Source organism: Uloborus diversus, chromosome 6 (assembly GCF_026930045.1).
Source record: "Uloborus diversus isolate 005 chromosome 6, Udiv.v.3.1, whole genome shotgun sequence".
Taxonomy (NCBI): domain Eukaryota; kingdom Metazoa; phylum Arthropoda; class Arachnida; order Araneae; family Uloboridae; genus Uloborus; species Uloborus diversus.
This window is the reverse complement of record NC_072736.1, coordinates 103,524,969-103,548,884: the sequence shown is the minus strand read 5'-3', so window position 1 is coordinate 103,548,884 and position 23,916 is coordinate 103,524,969. Positions and strand designations below refer to the sequence as shown.

General features: G+C 32.3%; 1 protein-coding gene across 1 annotated transcript; it reads left to right on the top strand.

Moving 5' to 3' along the window:
- The first annotated feature begins 694 nt into the window (after positions 1–694).
- Positions 695–21,448, top strand: LOC129225088 (uncharacterized). The gene is made up of 6 exons (XM_054859642.1): positions 695–838; positions 4,383–4,421; positions 5,145–5,225; positions 12,221–12,350; positions 13,901–14,081; positions 20,956–21,448. Exons 2-6 carry the CDS (start codon positions 4,386–4,388, stop codon positions 21,224–21,226), a joined length of 699 nt encoding a protein of 232 aa, XP_054715617.1. The 5' UTR covers positions 695–838; positions 4,383–4,385; the 3' UTR covers positions 21,227–21,448.
- The last annotated feature ends 2,468 nt before the right edge of the window (positions 21,449–23,916 follow it).

The window sequence follows — 23,916 nt, the reverse complement described above, 5'->3', positions numbered from 1 at the left end:
TCCGACTTTCCTTCTCTGCTTTATATACATGTAAGGACGTTTTAACAACCCCCTCTTCATGAAGGTAAGTTCTGGTCACACAGTGGACACTAAAAAGGAAAAAAAAAAAAGAAAAGAGAAAAACTCGTAAATAAACTTGAACATTTTCAATGACACAAATTGCACCATGAACCCTCCTTGCAGTCTTCCTTAGTTACTACAATCGCCATCAATGAAACTTTAAAAACGCTTACATTTTAAGCCGAGAATGCATAATAATGCGAAGGTTATTGTACGCACAATGTCACGGTCACCTCTATCAAAGAACCATTGGCCCTTAGACAGTAGCAAAGTTTTTTTCACTTCAATTACAAATGAAAAAAGAGAAAAAAAAAATTTTAAATTAAAGTTTCCAGACATGGGGAAAATAATACGTAAATATTTGTAAACTTGCCCCCATGACGAAACTAATAATTGTTACTTGGACGAATTTCAATAATTGAAAAACGCCCCATCGGGTGCTTTTTGCAGGAAAAACAAATTAACTCCTTTGTTTAGAATGTACCTGCAGTCGGTTGTTTACCCGACAGAGGAATTTCAATTTAAACATTGGTGATATTGACCTTAGAAAACGCGTCATCAGTATTTTATTTTATTTTCGGCAGTGTATATAAAGACGATCTGATCTTGCAAGTTCTCATTGCTGCGTGTTTGACCGTCTTGGACATTACTCGTTCTTTGCGAAGCAGATTTCGCTAAGCGTTGGACTGTTCACCCAGTGTTTCAGATTCTCTTGTTACAATCCAAACGGTTCTTTCCATTTAGAAAAGCTAAACTAGCTTGCATATTTCAACAAAAGGTAAGTGCTTATTCCATATTTAATTGCATGCTCACTCTTAAGGACAAAACGACATTAAATTATTTTGATGCTAATTATTAATTATCAATGCCTATAAATAATATATTTTCTGCTATCTTCATTTAAAATTTATTATTAATAAAATTAACTTTTCTAGAAGAAAAAATATTTTTGTAGATATCAGTACCAATTTTGAATGTTTAAAGTATGTCTTTTGGTTAACTGAGCAGTATTTTTATCGGTTACTGAAATTATTTCAAAATGAGAAATGATTTTAATATTAAATAAAAAGAGCAGTAAAAACAAAAACTCAAGTTTGTTTTCACAGTTTAATACAGAATAAAAATTTAAGTTACATTTAACTACCAATAATCATAAACATGAAAATTTCAACTTTTGAGTTAAAATTCATTACAATATGACAGAAATATTTAGGATCGAAATAATGCAACGGAGCTCAGAACTAAACAATAGTTACTAACAGCGATTAGAAATCCTTCTAAGTTAATTTCAGTTGATTGTTGTTTAGTTTCTTTTTAATATTTTTGATTTCTCAAGTGGAGTTTGGTGCTTTGTCCGCATTTTTACATTTATCGTGAAATTATTGCTGTTTTCATCTAACATCTTGCTTTTGTTTTTTTCCTGCATAGTTCTTTGAAACTTATTACTTCTCAAAAAATTAAAAACATTTTAACGGACACAGTTTCACGCGGAAGAAAAAAGATTAATCAACTTATTTTATCCTCCGAAAAAAGTAAAGCGAGATGAAGAGAGAGTTGTTTTCAAAGGGACTTGTGAAAGAGTTAATTCACTGAAGTCTAATCATTAATTTAACTCATAATAGTGGTGTCCCCGATTAATCAAATATCACCTGTTCCAAGAAATATTATTCGACTTAGCGGGGTATATGATCAAGCGGAGAATTTCTTTTTAACCTTTCTAAAGTTACGAAATTTGCCTTAAAACGTAATAATAATAATTTAATAGATATATAAAAGAACTAATTAACGTTACTGGTAAAAATTTTTTTCAAGCAAGCTAAGTAAACAACAAATGGTTTAATATTTAGGATATATATTTAGGTACGAATGAAAATGACTAAAACCGTAACTTAAAACTTAAGCTATGAAATCTTTGGCTATGAATATTTTGGTACCCTTTTTAGCCTACTTTCCCAGTAAAAGTCAGAAAAAGAAGAAAAAAGCATGAAAGAAGGCTTAATGCATCTTAAAAATATCGTGAAAAACAAAAAAAAAGTCAAAAATAAATAAAATAATTAAATAAATATTGAAAAATTAAAAATTGGAAAGTAGGGTATTGAGATGGGGAAAAAGTCTGTCGGTCTGTCTGTCGGTCTGTCTGTCGGTCTGTCTGTCTGTCGGTCTGTCTGTCGGTCTGTCTGTCTGTCCCCCCCTAATAACTTTTGAATGAATAGTCCGATTCGAACAAACTTTTTTTTTGTTCGAAAGATCTCGGCGAGGAAACCTCATTCCCATATTTCACTTTTTGATTTGAACTACTTTTTGTTCAATTTTGAACAGTTCAAAAAAACTTAACATTAGCGCCTACGGGGAAATTCAAAGCAATTCCGAACTGTGAGGCGAATTTGCTTCAAACAAACTTTGTAGGAAAAAGCTTTTGATAAAAACTTGTATATAAGATATCTTTTTGATTTGAACAATTTTCGGTTCAATTTTGAACAGTTCAAATCCCTTAACATTAGCGCCTACGGGGAAACTGAAAGTCAATGTAGATTCCGTACTTGAAGGCGGATTTACTTCAAACAAACTTTGTTGGAAATAGCTCTTGACGACCTACTCCCGACTCCGACTCCGAGAATTTAGGGGGACCTGACACCGACTCTGACTCCTGTTCCCGACAATTAATCGGACTCCGACTCCCCGACTTCGACTCTGACTTCGTAGCTTTGGCAAACATTTATACACGGAGGACAAATGACTGACTCCGATTCTTGGATATTCGAATCCGACTCTTTTATCCCAAAATGAGATTGACTCCGACTCCGACTCCGCTGCTGTGGTTTTAACTGTGAAATAATTATTGTTGATATGATTTGTTTTTATTTTCACGATAAAGTTTTAATTTAGGTATTTAGTTTTCGGTGAATAAACTCGAAAAATATGCGCAGACGATTTTTTTTTTTTTTTTTGACAATGAAAATTATTTCTTTAAGTTGACATTTTATTGTTTTTTTTTTATTTTGGTAAGTGCATTAATTCGTTTAAAAAATTATTTTCGGCAACAGGGGAAAAAGAAACGATTTTTTTTTATATGATGTATTTATTTTAATGAACTTATTATTATTTTTTCGTTTTGAAAGCTGTTTAAAAAAAAATTTTAATGGAAAGAAGTGTATTAGCTGCTTTGTTTAAAAGGTGCTGCTATTTTATTTGTTCGTTTTTTTGAAGAAAAGTAAGGAATATTTTATTCCTAGAAATCAGCTTAAAATATTAAAAAAAATATGTTTGAAAAAATTTGCGATTTTAGCTATTTTTGAGAATATTGATCAGGTACTAGAAAGTAGTATGGGTATACGGGAAAGTAGGCTCGTCTAGTTCTAGACGGAACTTCTTGTTAAACATTTTTTTTTAAATCAAAAATAGTGAATAGCTTGCTCGAGATCTTATGAGAACATTTTTATGTGTTTTTTTTACTCTTCGTCTGTCTTGTTTTACATTTAATTTTATCAATATATTATCGTTTGAAATGTGCACATTTCTTTGTTTCATTCAATTTAATTGTCGACTGCGCTATCACTATAGTTTTATTGTAATGGCAACGATAAAAGAAATTAGATAAGACTAGTGGAAATGTTTTGATACATTGTAATATTACGGTTATTTTCTTCGTCTGTTGTTGGCAAAAAATATTTTATGCGTTAATGATTATTCAAAAAGGTTCTCAGAAAAAAAATGCTTACTAAAGCTGATTAATATTATTCGAATGTCCGGGGAAATTATTCTTTTTTAACATTGCGTCTAAGGGAAAATATTCGGGTGCGAGAAGTTACATTCGTATAAGTAGGATATTAGCTTATCCGTTACGCGATTAAGCGGGCTCACAGTAAATCATAAATCATGTTGCTTAATGCTATTAATTCAGTTTGAAATGGATTTGTAAAATTAAGTAATTTTAGATTTCACAAAAGAAACATAATTTACCAATTTTTAGACAATCCATTGAACTGTAAGTTACTGCGCTTTAGCCAGAGCAAAAGCAATACTACCTGCATATACCAACAGTCTAGTTATTACGTCCCGAGACTGAAGTTTCGTCCTTGTTATGGGCTCATTAATCTGTAATAGCCAATAATTGAACAGGAACGCGTGGTATATGCTTGTAATTCATTACAAACTTATAAAAAATATAGTAAAATCACGCATTTTTAATTGCAATAGCAATTTTCAACTCTTGATTTACAAAAACTAGATGCATGTATTTATCAGTTTAAAATGTTAAATATTTCATGTTTTTTTAACACTTAAAGTGTCTATGACTGATTAAGTTTTCGTTATTATTCTAGACAATGAAGATCATTCTTGGTGTGTTCTCTGTAATTTTGGTAATTATATTTATTTTTTATTCGTTATTGTGTCAAAGACTTAATAAATTATTTTCAAATTTGCAAATACGTATCCCAGAGTGAAATATATGCATTGGAAGGTGGTGCAAAATGAAACTGTGAAATATTTGCTCCGCTTTTAACGCCACCTATCTGGTAATATATTTACTTTGTAGTACATGCAGTCTATTCAATTTAGGTAAAAATACCATCGAAGACTAAAGCATTTGATTATACATGCAGTTTTTAAAATGTGATATAACATTGTAAAATTTTGGTGCAAGTCGAAAATTACTTTTGTGCTTATAAACTGATAAAACTCTAGTTATTATCATTTAAAGTAATAAGTGAGATCTTCTAGTTTCTTCTGAATATACCAAAATTGAATGTTTGCCCATGTGGGCTGTTTGTAAATTTTCACATATGTCATCCCATAATTTGTTCAATTTAACATTGTTGTTGAATATGTACAAAGGGATGGCGTATTTAATTTTTAAAAAAGGCTCTACCTTGACTGCGGTGGTTGAACCGCTCTTATTTATGAGTAAAGAAGCGGTGTCGGTGTACCCAAAATTCCAAGAGTCGGAGTTGGTCATTCACTTTTTGACTAGCGTCTTGCTGGCATTACGTGATAACAACGGTTGAAATGAGTTATTAACTTTGTACTTTTATACTTATGCCCAAAATATATACATTAATAAATCTTATTTTTATCTTTTGCAGCTTGGACTGGCAGCAACCCACCCAATTAAATTTTTTAGAAGAACTGAAAGTCCTAAGTACCAGGTTATAAAGAAACACCATGTAAGTTGTTTGTTCAATTACTCTTAAATTACATTTTTATTAACTTCCCTTTATGTATAAAAGTAACTTTTATGTTTCAGATAATAATTGATCGTACTTGTATGCATTTTGTTCTGCTTCTCTTCTTATTAATAAGAAAATTTGTAAAATTTGATATTGATTTTAGAATACTGGCCTACCCACATTTTAGTTTTTCTTTTATTGAAGACATTTTTGTTTCCATTCCCTATTACTAATTATTTCCTAATCCGTAGACAGTGTATTGAAAAATGAAAACATTTTTCGTTAATTAGCTTGTTTTATTTTAATCAACTTCAAATATTTCTATTCTTAACTTAAAAAAAATCGTTTCGATAACAGGATTTCGCGAGCTTAATGAATGAAATTCACAGAATTCCGTTAAAAAGCGTAAAAATCTCACGCATGTTAACTCAAACTTTGGACACCCTGTAATATACGAAAGCATGTGAAACGTAATAGTATTAAGGTGGTCTGGGACTCATTCAAAAAAAAAATAAATAAATAATAAATAAATAAATAAAAATAAACAGTTTACAGTTTTGAAATTATTTGCACTGATTTATCATCTATTCAGAAGCAAAATCGTAACATAAATTTAAATTAAAAAAAATATTATTTTTTTTAATGGAATTGATTTAAATCGTTAAAACTCAAAAAATTCTTTGCCAATTAAAATTTTTTTTTCAAAAAATTACGCCCAAATATCAAAGCTTTAATTTTTTTCGGCGACTTAAAAAATATTGAGCCAATTAAAAAAGTAGAAAATATTTGAAGAGAAATTTTGAAAAATTTGAAGATATATATTTCTTTAAATCATACTTTCAAGTAAAGGTTTTATTCTTTCAAATTTGCCGAATAAAAATTAACTGTTTGATAAAGATATGCTCCAAATTTCATTACTTTATCTTTATCAGTTCTTGACTTATAAGAGTTTGAATACAAAAAATCGTAAAAAAATTGCATCATGGAGAAAAACGCGTTTTAAGCTTTAAGGTTAATGTAATATAAGTTAAATGCATGCAACAAAAATATTATATCTTGCTAATTAAGATAGAAACAAGAATGTAACGTCCTTTAAAGTAGAAAAATATGGATTTTTTTAATATCATTAAAAAAGTTGTAAAATTTGACATTTTTTGTGTCCCAAACCCCCTTAAAATTCCCCAAGCGCAGCAATTGAAGCCAGGGACCGATTTACACACCAGGGTGCCCCGGGGCACTGACAAATATGGTGCCCCCCCACATACAAAAAATATGAAGGTAATTTTTGGATATTATTTTGATAGAAAGAAAACTTTAAAATATCAATTTCATACGAAAAAAGTTAACAATTAAGTTGCTTTGCAAAGAAATCATTAAATATAAATCTAGTATAAATTTTTGATTTTCATGTGAGAATATTTTTTACAGTCGCAGATGGAGAAACTATGATACAATTGGTTAAGGTGAATCATAATGTACTTTCTGCGTTCCTTTGTTTTCTCCTTTGTTTTCTTGTAGTAAATTCATTTATAATGTCCTTATAACCAAGTTTTGCGGTCAAACTTCCTTCTATTGATAATAGAGCTAATGAAGATAATTTACTATCAGAAATGAGAGTACGCAAAGTACACTTAGTTCTCTTCAATAGCAAAAATGATCGTTCTCCACTACAATTGGAGATTGGCTTTCAGGGCTGTATCTACATTGGCAAAAGTATCCATTTACCAAGTTGATGGATTTTTTTTAACTTTTCGGTCATTAAACTTTCTTTTCCGATGATTGAACTAATATGAATAAATTCATCAGGAAAAGATTCCTCCAAATCACAGGGAGTAAAGATTTTTAAAGATCTTTTGCACTTTCTCGAATATTTTGCTTGTCGTATTCAAATAAGCAAGAAATTTTTTTTTTAATATGCCATCATAGGCTGACATCCTGAATTATAGTTTTGTAATCAAATTATCACAGATTGCATAAAAACGGAAAACCTTGAAACTATGCTTAGAGTCTAATATGACTTCTTCACATTGTCCATCATAAAACCTTTTTTGGAGTTTTTTTTCTGTCTTTTTGCTCAAAAAAAAAAAAAAAAGAAAAAGAAAAAAAGATGACAAATTTGGTGCCCCCTTTCCTTTGGTGCCCCGGGCCCCGAATGCCCCGCCGTAAATCAGTCCCTGATTGAAGCAGCCTCTTTTTAACTGCAAGACTGTGATATGGCAGGAGATAAGAAAAGTTTGGTTCAAAAGTTCTTGAGTGATGTCCCGAATAACTGTTTTTCGAAAGGATTTTAGGTCGAAAAGGGATTTTTGTTTTCTAATGGAGCTGCGCTAGGAGCACTGCCAACTACAGATCTAGAGCGTTCTCCAGAAATATCATCCATTCTTTCACGTTGGAACTACTGCCGGCGTATGCTTTTCCCACGGGTATTTTTACTCCCAGTTTTCCCAACAGATGGAGACACCGGGGCTCTATTTGATGCGAAATTGTTCTAGGAGTTGATTTTTTCCAAGAACACTCTAAGCTATTGAGTGCTCGGGGGATCTTATACATGCCGTATAATCATGCGACATGGACAATGTCAATTTTCTGCATATTGAAAATCCACCGACTGGAGCAAGGACCGAACCTGCGCCTCTAAGCGTAAGAGACCACCATCTTACCACTACACGACTCTGTCGCGGGGGGGGGGGGGAATGACCGTGAAAGAAAACTAATGGTTGTGTAAATAAAATAAAACTTTTTCAAATGATTCTGGAGACCTTTAAGAACAAATTGATTTTGATATTTAATGCCGAAGAGTTCTAGATAACTAGCTCAATTTGTAGTTCTTTAGTAAATAGGTACAGTTCAGCTCGGTTAATAAAAAATGCTAAAATTTCACGAATTTGTTCGTTTTAGCCGTTATTTGTGATAACCTTGAATAAGTAAAATGGGATGAAAGAAAATGCATGTATAAAATTTAAAAATTATGTATTATGTTTATTATATTGAAAATAAGTTATGCTGTCTAATAGTTTACAAACCGTTTGAACTTTTCTGGAAAGGAAAAGCTCAAACACATTTTTAAAAAGAATTAAAAATAAATATTTAATTCATTCCACCATTAGAAACAGTAAGTTTGTTTAATTAAATATTTGTATTCTGGATGCCAGGTTAAAATAATTTTAAAATAATCCAATAAATATGTATTAATATGTATTTTTAATTTTTAATAACGGGTATAAAAGACAATGCTGACATCCAAAACAAATTAACTAAGGAACAAAGAAGTAACAAATAATAAGAAAAAGAATGACTGTAAAAAAAAGTCTATTGACCTATATGTCTCTTACTTCCCAGTAGTCTACCCTAAAACTCCTGGAGTACAACTGCCGTGTGCAGGTAAACGGCAGTATCTGTAGAATTGAGTTTTCGAGATAATTGAATGTGTGTCGGATTTAATAACTATAGAAAAATCATGGAATTCGACTTTTTCTTTCGCGCCTTTTTTCAGCGGTAATCAAATAAGCAAGCTTGCACAATACAGCTAACGTGCAATAGATGACAAAAATGCAAAAGAAAAAAAAAATTGAAAAATTCAGTTACTGCCCTTTACCTGCACACAGCAGTAACACGTAGGGCAGAGCATCAAATGAAAATAATCCACAGGTTCCCGAAGGTAACAGAGCATTTAGTATTGGTCATTAAATGCATTAATGTGATGTAAATGCGTAGGGGGCCAATCGTTAATTACGTAAGGGCCCCGAGGGGAAGGGGTTGGGAAAATTTCCCTTACTCTGGGGGAGAGGGGTCGAGGGGTCAGACCCGTTCTTACGTAATATTTTCCAAGTTGATATTTCATATTAGAAATTGCGCGGACAAGTGGTTTGGCAGAGATCATATTTCATTTGCTTCTGGAAAGTAAAAAAGTATTAGGTTGAGCTGTTTTTTTCCTTGTTTTTCTAAAGAATGAATAGCGTAAAATATAATAAAAGAATCGTACTGTGTATGGCATGTCTTTTTTTTATTAAGTATCGCATCATTAACAAAAATATTTGCTGAAAAAATATTCGTCTAGATTCTTTTTAGTAAATCATTCTTTACACAAAAAGGTTTTTAAAAAAAACGTGAATTTTATAACGATTCTAGTGATGTGAGATTGTAAAATACGTTATTTTATTATTTTGATGAACTAGATGAATCTTACGTAAAATAGGGGGGGGGGTTGAAAAATCTTACTTACCCTTACATGGGGGAGGAGGGTCGAAAATTGACAAAATCATCCAAACGTAATTAATGAAGAGCCCTTTAGCAAGGCAGTCATGGTCAGTTGCAAGGCAGAATTCCGCTACTGCTTTCATTCTAGGCCAGTTCTAAATGTTTTGGATATTTTTCCACCAGGATTTCTGAGAATTCCTAACTGATAGTTTTTTTTTTTAGGTTGTTCTTAAAATTGATCTTATACGTACCTTCTTATCAAATTAGTATGAATATTATAATTTGATTAAGTTAATTAAACGTGTTTAAAGTACAGTACAACACGCTTATAACGAGCCTCGATTTAAAGAGAACCCGTATTTAACGAGGAAATCAGAATTACTTGGTCGGTTCAATGTTATGTCTACGGGAGCATTACTTGCTTTTAAGGAGCAAACCCCGTTTAGAGCGAGCAATAGATTGTGATTCATGAAATTTCTATTGACTTCGAACTCAGTTCAAACTTTGTCAAATACAATATGTTGAAGTGATTATTTTCTTAAGCATGAGAATTTACTTAATGCCTTATGCATTTAAAACTTTTTAATAAAAATCACTCAAAGCAAATGTGTTTGAGTTTTTACTGTTTTTCTCACAAACCCGTCTTTTACGAGCACTCGTTTATAACGATCAAATATCGCTGTCCCTTCGCTCTCGTTACAAGCTAGTTGGTCTGTATAAAAAAGCATTACATTTCTCTACAATTCATTTATATTGTATCTATGTGTCCAAATAGAGTTAACAATAGGAGAAACTTTAATACATCCCAATGAAAGCTATTAGCTCCTAAATTGTGAATTGAAACTATTTTACAAACCAAGAAAGTATCTTTACAATTTTAAGAAGTTTAAGAAGGATTCATTTCAAAAAAATTATAGGCGTAACATTATTATAAATCCACAACGGGGAAACTCAAATTAAATTTTTCAAACTAATCTATGCTTCGAGCTTTGAAGCAAGAGCAATAATGATTTAATTTGCATCAGTATTTTGAAAATCTACATTGGCTGCAGAATTCGTAGCTGGATAAAATGAATTTAACTAGTCATGAAAACCATTGTACTTGTGAGTCATTGGATTAGTCATCCATTAGTTTTGTTTTTTGTTTTCTATAAAAAATAAAATCAATATCAGTAATGAAATATTTTAACAAATAAACTTTAAAACATTCAAATTTAAGTCTCTTCTGTTGAATAATTTCATGAATATATGAATGAAAAATTTTTTTTAAAGGGTTTAAAAAAAAACTGACTTTTGTAAAAATGTTGAAACTTTTTTTTTCACAAAAAAAAAAAAAAAAAAAAAAAAAAAAAAAAAAAAAAAAAAAAAAAAAAAAACATGTTTTTTGTAAAAAAAAAAAACCCCGAAATAATCTTTTATTTATTATTTTATACTTCATCACGTATAATCACTATCCTGCCATTAAATGCTGCTTGAGTTTTTATCTTTTTTTTGATAAATATTGACTTGAAAAATTTAAGTAATTTAAGTTTTCAATCGTAAAAAGAAAAAAAAAAAAAACTTTTAAAACCCATTTAAAACTAAACACAAAATTTTATAAATCTTAAAACTTGAAAATATTTTACTGCATTTTTCAATAAATTATGAACGTAAACTTCAAAATATTTCCCAAAAGTTTTCATTCTTTCATTTGCAAAAATGAGAAAAGTTCTTTCCATAAAAAAAATGTGAGCGATTATTGTGAACGTTATAAATTCTTATCAAATTCCTTTTTTTTTTCTTCGTTTATTGAAGCTGTGGAATATTTTAACTAGATTCCTTCTAAAAAACTAAACACGTACAAGGCAAGTATCACTCGTTTGGAAAAAGAGTACCAACGTACGAAATTATTATTTTTTTCGCTTAAAGGGCGAAAAAATACGTTATTTTCTTTAGAAAATAATGACAAATTTTTAGTTCTAATATTAACCACTGGAGAGCACAGCAAATTTACTTTTCTTACAGAAAATTTCTCGAAGAGTTAAAATTCAAACGCTTCTCCTCTAAAATTTCATTTCTTCGTATTGCAGCACCCTTCTTGCAAATGAGCGTTAATGTAGCGGCACCAGTAATAGACAGTAGTTTGTATTTAAATAATAAGAATTTTAAGCGGGTGGAAACTGATGTTGCTGCGACCCATGAATACGATACAACCATCTAGTGTTATCAGAGTGAATTTTATGAGCGAGTTGGAATTAACAAGGCAGTGGTGGAATGTTCATTTGAATTTAATAAGCAAGTGGATCTAAAAATAAGGAACTTATGCACATTTTGAAGATAAAAGAGAATAATTTTGTTCCTTAGTCATCTTTTCATCGTTCCATCTGTTGCTGGATATGATCAGATTTTTTCGGTGTCTGTTACTGGAGGTCGGACTTTTTTTCAAAATTGAGCAAATAAAAACAGAATTAACTACTTCAGAGGACCTAGAAGCAACCAAGCGTTAGATAAGATGCTGTTGCATGAGAGGAAAATGGTTTAAAAAGTCTAAATAAATTAAAAGGCTCAGAAAATTTAGTTAACCTGAGAGCGATGTCTTAAGCATGTCTGTTACTGGTGCCGTTGTTACCTTATATACTGAAATGAAATAATGAATTATGTTACTATAATGCAACAAATTTTTCTCTCATTTGAAACCTTTCGCTGAGGGCGATACTTTTGTAAAAAAAAAAAAAAAGAAAAGAAAACACATGTTTATTTGTATTAACTCATCATTTAAGTATACTTCTAAAATCGTTTTGAACTTTTGTGATTAGGAGTTTGAAGACCGCTTATATGACAATAGCACCTGGCTGACTATGGCAGTAGCTGGACCTCAGCTGGAGGCTGCCCAGAAAGAGATCTACCCTCATCTTTACAAATACTTCCAAGGACAGAACTCAGAAGGTAATATTTATAAGTAAAGGTACAGTTTTCGAAAATTAAAGAGAAAAATTTAAATTTGATTATTACACTGTTAAAACAGGTTTCTTAGAATTTAGACCAAATTGCTTATATTTAAGTACATCACTAACTTGAAATCGACCCCGAACAATTTGGTTTAGAATTGAAAAGCAGGAGTTTTTACTTTTGAAATGCACCCCCGCCCCCCCGCCCCCCATTGTTTTTGAGGACAGACTGAATCACTTTCAAGTGCAGTGCGGCAACTCAAAAATGAGAAAACGTCGAGAACAAGAGTGGCTAAAAAATAAGCACAGAATTTCTGAGTAGGCTGTCTCAAGAATGAGAACGTGTCGAATCGGTTTGAGAATACGAAAGTCTCAAAAATGAGCACCCGCTGTATCATTTTCGAGTAGAGCTATACGTCGAAAAATAAAACATGTTGAATCATTTTTGAGAAGGAGGTATAGGTCAAAAGTAAGAACTCTTGGTTTTAAGTTCCAAACCACATTGTTTCGGAGCCATTTCGAGTACGTGATGTGATAAAAAATGAGTTTTTTTTGTTTGTCTTAATACGTGTTTTAACAGTGTAAAATCAAATAAAGACATTTTGTAAAACATTTATAACTCAATACTATTGGCATTGAGGGAAAATGATAAAAATTTTGAGTTTTCTTTTATTATCACTTTTGCCGTTTATAATATTTGAGCTGATGCAATTTGGGAATTTATTTTCGGGTTGCTAATTGTGCATTCAAAAATGTATGCGTGGTCTACAAATATTTTTTAAAATATATTCAACACAGAAATATTTGAATATAATAGTAAAAATACAATTTATTACATTCCTTCAGCTAAAACTGTGTTACCTAAAAGTCAAAATTTAACCCAATAACGCATTTGATAAAAACAAAATAAGCTAACATTATTAACAATGCATGTTATTCTTATCATCAGGCTTACAACAAACGAATAATTAATGATGGAAATGTCAACTTAATTTTATAACTAATATATTGAAAACTTTATTGATGATCCATAAAAACAATAAGATTTTGAAAGTTTTGAATAGTGAAACTGTATTTCAATACAACTGTTATATTAGATAATACTTTGCTTAGCAAAGTCATTCATTTATACAAATCAAAACCTAATCGAATAGTAAATTTTGTAAAGCTTTTAAAATACTACTAATAATATTTATGTAAAAAATAAATTTGAGAATTTTTTCCTATTACTGTTAACAATTTATAATGAAAAATTGATTAATGTGGTTTATTGAACCATCCTTTAGTTCCCAAAGAAAGAACAAACCAGTAACGTAAATCAAATTTCGAAACATTTGAACGGACACTTGATTTGAATAGTATTATTAGAAAAAAATGTGCAATATTTTTTTGTGTGGTACCACACTACTTGTTAATTCCTCCCTCCCTTGCCACGTGCTTTCAAAATTTCGCAACTGCCCTTCCGTCTCAAAAGTGTGACATCATTTGTGGATGACCCCAATGTAATGAAATTTAGTTAACGCTATTTTATTTTAAAATCTGTTACAGGACTTAAAATTAACTGGTTAACAACTGTGAGGACAGGAATTCAGTCCTGCTATGGAGCAAGTTGCGCTACAGTGTTTTCGATGGCGTTCCTCATTCCTGAGGAACATGCCAAGAGAGCTCCCCAGCCTGTTGACCCGAAGGTAGAAATAGTGAATGAACCAGCTGCCCGTTACGCCGCCAGGTAAGGAATTAAAATAAAAATTCCAAGTCATTGAGATACCCATTAACAAGTAATGGATTTACAAAATTGCAAAGATCAAGGTATTATCGTAGGTACGTTTTTTTCAGTATTCTCTAATGTCTGCTTCTTGAAAATTTCACAAATACTAGTAGCGAAATTGCCATTATACTTTAACTATTGTGCGGTCACAGCAAAAAGACACTTCGCTCCGCCTTTTTGAATGCAGAGCTTAGTTTAGAGGGGGTGATCGGTAGACACATTTCTGTGCTTGTAAATGAGGCAATCTTAACTTTGGCGAACATTTAAATGTTAGAAAAAGCCTTTGCGCCTCCTATGTCACTTTTTTCGCGTGTCTGCAATTACTTTCGTTATACTGAAATTTAAAAAATGCTATTCTTACGACAAAATACTATGATCAAAAACCTTCTTCTGAAAGCAGCAAAAAGGAAAAAAAATCGTCTTATATCACATGACGAAGGCGTTGTCAAGAGCCTTCTCTTTGTAAACGGTCAATATATCGATAAATGCAATAATCAGCTACTGAGAAAAACTATATGATTCAATCTACACTTAAATAGGCGCAGCCTAATGTGATCACTTTGGGACAAATACAATTTGATAACAATAACCAACTGATAAAAATAACCAAAAAGAATCCAAGAGACACAAAATAATGATTTTTTTTCCAATTAAGGTGAATTTATGTTGGCAACCTCAAAATAAAATCACAGTGACTCAACTAAACGCACTTTCAAATTATAAATTATTAAATTAACAGAATGGAAATGTCTGTATTATAAAAAGTTAAAGCTAAATTATGTTATTTTTAATCACATAATAATAGGTAAAGTAAAATATGACCGTTTTCCCTGACATTCGTAAACCAGTTTCAAAGCACATTCAGTTTTTCTATCTTTTCCAGCATGGTTTTGCTTGCTGTTTAAATTTAACTTCACTTTGTTTTCAATCTCGACACAATTCTTTAATAGTTTACAAAGCAATGGCAACAATGGAGGTCCTACATCAACGCCATGTCCAGCGACTGCATTTTTTTAGGTGCAAAAGAAAGTTTTCTTAAGGGGAGTCTGTGATCACTGGGGGCGAACTTTCTGTAGCTTCATTCCTAGAAAATTTTTTAACTGCTATTGAAAACCACAAAATGCTACACAGAAAGTCTCGTCAGGGTTTGCCTATGTATTTCTGTTAATTGAGGAACAATAACGGGAAAAAAAATTGAAAGTTTTTGAAAAAGTGATAACAATAAACGAAGACGCTGATTACAAAATCCGACTTTTTAAACGTGTGTTAACATAACAAGTGTTAAGGGACTTCGTGATTCCGATCACATTAGGCGACACCTACTGTATTTTTAAAGCAAGTACTTTAACGAGAACTCAGTTTTAATATAAGCAGTGGCGTACCTAGAATGGGTGACCCTCGAGGCGATAATTGTGTCACCCTCTCCCCCCCCCAAACGAAAATTTTTTTTAATGTTTTATGGAAAACATAAAATTAATACAACCAAATCGGTTTTAGCTGTAGTTAGATTATATTTCTATTTGAGAAATTATGCTTGCATGAAAATCTGTTTTTATGTATACGTTGATTTTATATTCATTTATATAAATAATTTGCAATTTATGCAAATAGTTTGATCACTAGAATGTACGTTTTGAGTTTATTTTTCAAAGTATTTGTCCTTTTTGATACCGCCACCTGTTTTAGAGCTTTTTGTAATGGATTTGCTGAGCAAGTAGCCCCAGAGCGGGGCTACTTGAACCCAATTTAAAAAAAAATTAAAGAGCTAAAATTTTTGATTAAAAAAGGCTTTAGGTGGTAGCAGAATGTCTGAAAAGTGACGAAAACAAGGTTATCAGTTCACATTATGGGTTTAACAAAGCCTTCAGTGTAAAACTCGCAAAAAGTATGAAATTTCGGGACCAAGTAGCCCCACTTTAATGTACACATTAGATATTTAACTCATGTTAAATACGAACTATTTTCAAATGGAATAGTACAAAATTTGTTCGTTTCTAACAATTATCTGACTTAAGGTACAAATCTAGTCGTTTCTGACGCGTATTAATGACTATGACTTAATTCTGATACAATTGTCATCAAAAATTACTTATGCAAGGTGTTTCTGAATTCTTGGGAAAACTTTAAGGGGGGATAGAACACATATGGACAAACAATATAATGACAAAACTAAGGGTCCCAAACGTTTTCGAAGGAAATAGGCGCCATTGAAGTTTGTCTAAAATTTCAAATAATCATAAAAAACGGAAAAGTTGGTCGATTCGTTTGCGGTTTTGGCTGAAATTGTTCCTTTCATCACTATTTCATTAAAAATAAATTTTGAAGATGTCGTTTAAAAATGCCGATAGAGGGCGCTTTTGACTTTGGAATAACGAGCAACTATTTCTACAGCTATTTTTGAATCTTATTAAATGTTTTCTAATGCTTGGACTTAAATTTTGATCTCAAAATCTGAATTGTTGGGAGTGATTAAGTAATGAAAACTGAACTGTCTTTAAAGGTTGAAATACACTTTGTCACATAAAAATAGATGCGTCAGGAATTAATTGAGCTGCAACCAACAAACTCGGCAGGAATGTAGTTTGTTAAGAAATGATTTAAATTTCATCGCCAGTGAGGAAAGGGTAAGCGCGCTATGCGCTTACAAGATGCGCAGATAAGTACGATTGAAACTGTGAAAGCTTGTGTCAAAGGGCACTTCGAACGAGACTGTCGAGTTGTAAGGATGCTATTTTGACTAGGACGACCTTTGATAGGTATACAGTTGTTGGAAACGAACAATTGTTGGACTTTTTAAAGGGACGTACAAGAGATCTCAGAGAAGCAGGTTGGTTGTACGAGCATATCTGTCGCCACCTCGGTCCGAGCGATATGGTAGTCACTTAGTGTAGGTAAAAATAAATGAATTACTCCATTGCAGTTGGTTAAGGCATTCTAAAAACAGAAATAAGCGCGAAAATCGCACATCATAAGAGCGGTCACTACCGTATCAACGAGGTCGCTAACATTAGTTTCATGCCTTTTAACACCTTCCAAGAAATTGATGGTATCAAGAAAAACAAATCCTGGGTATACTGAAAGACGCTGGTATCTCGAACCGGCGTTCCAGTGCGATGGATTGGATTTTCGCTGCGCTTGATTAGATGGATTGTGACAGACAGGAGGCATGTTATTTTCAACGATAGATCCCGATTTAGTCCCAAGGTTCATAGGTAACCTATGTCACTCCACACCACGCCGTGTTTTGTCTTGTATAGCTGCTAGAGGAGGCCATTCAGCTTACGGTTTTGTAGCCTTTATTGTGTCATAACTTCTTAATAAAACAATCTTTTGTTCTGATTTTGTATTCATTTCTTTATCTTGTCATACGCCATATCCATTTTAAGTTTCGTAAAGATCGCTCGCTTCCTTTTCTGTTAATGTATTTTTTTTTCTTTTTTTTGTGACAGACTGTATTTCAACTTCTGAACACAGTTCAGTTTGCACAGCTTAATCGTGTCCAATGATTCTGATTTTGAGCTGAAAATGTAAGTTTAAGTTCAAGCATTAGAAAACAAATCTGAGATAAAAAAAATAGCGGTAAAAAATAGTTGTTTGTTACTCCAAAGTAGAGACGTAACATTTCCGGAAATTTTGAAGTGGTGGAAAAAAAAACCTGGTGTTTTACTGGTTTTTTTTTCAGAAAAAATTGGAAAAAATGGAAAAATTTGATTTTTTTGTGATTAAAAATAGGGTTTCTTAATAGCTCTGTGTTTCTTGGAACATATATAGGGTTAAGCATTAAAAAATATATGCAATCCACACATCTTCTGCTTGACAGAAACACATTAAGGTAAGTTTAATTAGAATTTTTTTTTAACTGAGAGCTTTTTTGATCAAACACCAGAAATAAGTCATATTGTCCTCCAATCAATAAATTTGGGTAAGGTGTGTCTAACCATGAAAATTACATTTTCTGTTTTAGATTGCCTTTGACACTTGAAATAATAGTAATTTTTGACCTTCAAACATGATTAATATTGTATGAAAAAAACATAGGTATGATTTCCCTAACTTACAATGTTACTTGTCTGTCTGAAAATGAAAGCAATTTGAAGCCTGATTTTTTCCAATCCAGTGAAAGTTCAAATCAAAACTCAAAATTTTCTTTCCAACAAAAACCTCAAACCAAAACTGCGTACTGGTTTCTAAAGCTGAACCAAAACATAAACTGGAGACTTGATACGGAACTCACACTGGAGACTTTATACGGAACGGACTTTACACGGAACTGGAGACTTTATAATTCGCTTTATACGGAAGTGCGAAGCACTGCAGTAAAAGTAGTCATACCTGCACTTTTGAACAAAACTGAGTTATTATAACCAAGTTTTTCTCTGTTTCGTTTTTAACTTAATAAATAAAAAGTTTTTGGGTCATTTGATCAGGAACTATTTTTTTTTTTTTTTAGTCTGAAAAAAAAAAAAAAAGACATATGAATCAAATATATGGAAGAGGAAACTTTAAAACGCAATATCTCAGTTTGAGTTTAACACGGTAAGCAGCCCTCCCCCCCCCCAAAAAAAAACCCTCGGACAAAGATTGCATCATCGAATGGAAGTAATGTACAAGTAATTTAATTTTAATTAGTGTCTTATTTATTTTTTATCTCTGACTTTATTAGAAAATAATTTACCACATATCTCCTATTTTATGTATTGCTTTTCGATTTTCTTACAATTTTAAGCTAAAGACTTGCTATTTAAAAGTTGTTTAACCAAGTAGAACGACAGTTCGTTTACTTTTTGTGCCTCGGCAAAACAGTATTGGATGTGGTATGCCACTTCAAGTAGCTTGGAAATGATAGTCGATGTCCGGAAAGTGTACAAAAACTAACAGTGAACATTTCAGTCAATCGTCAGGTCATCCAAAAGTGAGTTCAATGAAACCCTTGGGTCCACGAGAAAAGTTCTCCGTAAGACGGTAATTTGTGACCGACAAGTGCGACTAAGGGCAAAAACAGTTCAAACAGAAATATTACGAGATTCAAAAAGTTCAGGCATTTGTATGACTCGAAAGATGCCAGAAACGTTTGAAACGAATCGCAAGTCCACGCTGGAAGAGATACCTTTCACTGATTTACCGTTCAACCAGAGCTCATAATCTCCTATCCCCCAGAACAATAAGATTTGGTCTGTAGACACTCCAAGCACCTTAGAAAATATTAAACATTGACAAAATTCGAGAGTCAGGAATTGTCTGTGATGGAATCAGCACAAGCGACAAAAGAAATGTATCTGGTTTTTCTTGGATGAGGGACATTAAATGAATCAAAAAAGTGTACCAGAAGGACATTTTAGAAGCGGTTGTACTTCTGTGAACCTAAGAGCACTTCAGTACAGCAATGTAGACTGGACATTTCAATTTGTCTTCACACCAGTTCATACGGCCAAAAAGACAAGAGTGATGCAAAGGCGCATTTTTTATTTTTTGACATATTATCACCTTTAGAGTGGACACTTTCCTCTCTAGACCTGAATCTCATTTATTACACTGTATGCTCTGTTTTAGAGTCAATGGTCTACCTTAACTACACATAGGGAATACGATTGATTATAGGACTTACGGCCCTTGAATGAAAATTGCAAAAAGCAGTTGCACCTCTGTATAACTTCAAAAGGCAGCCAGTTTAAAACCAATTAGTTTATTAATTGCTAAAAGTCATCTCATATCATTTTTTGTGATTTATTATTATTATTTAAAATAAAGTTACATGGCTAATTACTTACCGCACCCTGTACATTTGGTTCGCACAGTCAGCAGAAACATAGTTCTGTGATAAAAGATATGCTCGTTTGTTATATGAAGAAGGAAAACAAATTCTTCACTAGGGATATTGGTTTAATTTTTTTTTGCAAAAAGTATTAAATGTTTTTTGATCTATATGAAAATTCTATTAGCATACAACAACTTGCATTATCAAAGTTAGACAATATTTTGACATACAAAGAGGGGCTGGGGGAGGAAATTCATCAGAATTAAAGTATGAGAAATTTCTTATCACTTTTCAATTAAAACTTCCCGAAAAAATGAAAAAAAAATCATTTTTTTAATTTTTCCGGAGTGAAAATAAGCCTCTTCGGAAAAAAAGTTTTTTTTCTGAAATGTTCCGTTTTTTTCCGATTGTTTTCATCTGTACTCCAAAGTCAAAAGCGCCCTCTATCGGTATTTTGAAACAACATCTTCAAAATTTATTTTCAAGAAAATACTGATGAAAAGAATAATTTTAGCCAAAACCGCAAACGAATCGACCTATTTTTCCGTTTTTATAATGATCATTTGAAGTTTTTGATCCTAAACTTTTAATGCGCCAATCTCCTTCAGAAGATGTTTGGGACCCTCATTTTTACCATTATATTGTTTGTCCTGATATGTACTATCACCCCTTAAAGTTTTGCCCAAGAGTTCAGAAACACCCTGTATTCAGCTGTTTTGTTTGTATTAAGGAACAATGGACTTTTAAGATGCATTTAGGCTACACAGAACCGATTTTATTGGTTTGCTACTTTAAAAATAATCTTTAGATCCTGGCCGGACGTGCTGCATTTAAAATCCGAGCGAAGCCAATTACCAAAGCTAGTTAAAGTACATATAAAAAAAAATTGCAATTTTACTTTGGGTGTCTCCCTCTAAAAGGTTGACACTCGGAGCAGACCACTCCCCCCCCCCCCTCCACGTCCATAGTGACGTCACTCATACAAGTTAGTAGTTTTTTTTTTTTTTTACTTTTTGATCTTGAAATCAACATATATTCTTTGTTTTCGCATTGACCAGTTTTTTATGCTTTTTCTTTCAGAGCTTTCTACGGATCTTATACCGAGGAAACTGATTGGCTACGACAAGCCAGCAAGCTTGCGGAAAAAGTTCAAGGTGACTACACCATTGATCCTACGACCTACTACTTAATATCTCATTCACGCCCTCATGATTTAATAAGGAATTACAGTGAGATATTAGTGAAAATAGAAAAAAAAGTTCACGGAGCAGAAGGATCCATTAATCCACAGACAATTCACAATGCAACGGCTGTTGATAACTTAAATGAACTTTTTAAGAAGCGTGAATGAAACGGAACATGTTTTAACAATGTCACTTTTTGAAACTTTTGCTGTAGTATTTTTTGAAGTGGGTCATTTATTGTTGGTTATTAGTTGTGTTGCTCTCTCGTGAAGATCATTTTTTAACGATGTGGTTCTCTTTTTGGAGTTGGTCTTGGTGTCTATATTTGTACTTTTTCTCAACAACTGCATTTTTGAATTTTTTGTATGTAATGTTTTATTCACACATGTGTTTGGAAAATAAATAGTCTGATTTAGTCTTTTATGTTTTTACTAAGCCACTAGATTTTCAAACGTTATTAAATATCCAACTTACTAGAATGGGGTCTTTCCATGTCAAATCAACCAATCACTCAAAATGACCATCTCATATTTTCATGAAACTTTCAGGGATTATACTGTTTGACATTCTAAATTCAGATCTACTTTAAAAAAAAATCGGTTAATGAATTATTAATTTTTTAAGTGTGTAAAATCTCACGTTTTTTTACTCATCTCTTGTGCTTAAAAATGCTACAATTTTAGTTCTATGGAGTCAATACAGTTGGTTAACAGCTCATTTTAAAGAGAATTGCATGAGCTTTAATTTGACATGCAACTTGCATATTTCTGTTGAATTTTTAATTATTTTTTTATTTTAAAATTTATAATTTAAATTTTTTTAAAGTTAGTGTCTTTCAAAAATTTTAAAAAATATATATGTTTTTTAATATGTTTTAATAAATACATCCTAAAAATTTCAGAGTGGGGACATGATGGGATCAGCAGTTATAGCAAATAATGCAATGACACTTTTTTTGTAATATATATATATATTAGGGTGGTCCTTATTTATATGGGGAAAAAAATTTCGGAATTCAACAAGTGACGCCCCCTAGTTTTGTGACACTATAATAAAAAGTAACGTGTGCAAAATTTGAACTCGATCGGTCAATAATAACACGTGCCCCTAGGCAGTTGAACTTTAACACTTTTGATAATTTTCCCACAAATCTTCGAAATTTTACTTCAGATTCAGTACATCGTTTCTCCTAGGTTTGCAAAATGTTTTTACAGTGAGGTAGCACTAAAATTAATCTTTATAATTAATTTATATCATCTAAAGATTTTACTTTGAATAAGAATGAAATAAGGCTTTAGAAACTTTCCTTAATCGTACGTCTTTCTCAACGTATGTCAACAGTGTGTATTTTTTTTCCGATAGTTTAAACGGTCTGTAAAATAAATTGTTTTTGTGACTCATATTCGGTAAATTAGTTGCAAAATTTGTCGATTAATTGTGCTCCTCTTTCAGTTGTATCATTCACAATTTTCAATATTTTAACGATCTTTCTTCGCTTTAAAGAGTTTTCTTTATTTTGCCGTGAATCAGGATCAAATAGAAAAAAATCTTCTAGTATTTGTAACTTATCAAACAGTTTTATTGACTCGTAATTGATTCTATGAGAAGGAAGATTTTTACCAAGAAAGTATTCCAGATCATCTACAGTTATTGGAGTCCATTGGAGGGCAAGTCTGGTGCCAGCCGCCGCGGTAACTCCAGCTCCAATAACGTATATTAAAGTTGTTGCGGTTAAAAAGCTCGTAGTTGGATCTCAGTTCCAGACGGGCGGTCCGCCTACCAATGGTTACTGCCTGTTCTGAACAGTCAGCCGGTTTCTCTTGATAATCTTCACCGGTTGTCTTGGGTGACCGGCAAGTTTACTTTGAAAAAATTAGAGTGCTCAAAGCAGGCGCGAGTGGGGTTCCTCAGGGATCAGTTTTAGGGCCTCTTTTGTTTATGATATTTATGAATGACATCAATGAAAATATTTCTGGAAGCATGAATTGTTTTGCTGACGATGTAAAAGTTATGGGGATTGTCGAAAATGAAGAACAAGTAAAACAACTGCAAGAGGATTTAGATCATATTACTAAGTGGGCAGATAAATGGGGTATGGCAGTTAATGTAGGGAAATGTCAAGTGCTACACTTAGGTCATGGAAATAAGCGTATGAGATATCGTTTACAGGGTTCAGTTATAAATCAGGCAGAAAATGTTATGGATCTGGGTATCTTTATAAATCGGGACTTCAAGTTTAGTCAACAGTGCAGTATTGCTAGTAACAAAGCCAACAAAATGCTTGGGTTTATCAATAGATCTATTTCAAACAAATCTAAGAAAGTTCTTCTGCCTTTATATAGGAGTTTAGTAAGACCTCATTTGGAGTATGCTGTTCAGTTTTGGTCGCCTTATCTGAAGAAAGATATTTTTGTATTGGAAAGGGTTCAAAGAAGGGTAACTAAATTAGTAAGGGTACTCTCAGATTTAGATTATGATACCAGACTTGATAGGCTTAACATGTATAGCCTGGAGTAAAGGAGAGTCAGAGGGGACATGATTCAGTTATTTAAATTTATCAAAATGAAAGATGTAAATGGGTTAAATTTTTGCGGGGAAAGCAGGACAAGGAGTCATTGTTTTAAGCTATTTAAATCTCAGGCTAACTTGGAAATCAGGAAAAACTACTACTTTAGCAGGGTCGTGGGCACTTGGAATAGCTTACCAGAAGAGGCGGTAATGAGCAAGGGAGTGGATAGCTTTAAGAGGGCCATTGATTTTCATTGGGGACTAATTAATTGACTAGGACCAGCCTAGCTGGGCCCAGAGCCTGTTGCTGGTCGTCAGATTTGTATTTGTATTATCTGAAATTTGTTAA

Excerpts from the sequence above, each read along its gene's own strand:
- LOC129225088 (XM_054859642.1), top strand. The coding sequence starts at position 4,386 with ATGAAGATCATTCTTGGTGTGTTCTCTGTAATTTTG. Across the intron at positions 4,422-5,144 it reads GTGTGTTCTCTGTAATTTTG|CTTGGACTGGCAGCAACCCA; the intron begins GTAATTATATTT and ends TATCTTTTGCAG. Across the intron at positions 5,226-12,220 it reads AGGTTATAAAGAAACACCAT|GAGTTTGAAGACCGCTTATA; the intron begins GTAAGTTGTTTG and ends TTTTGTGATTAG.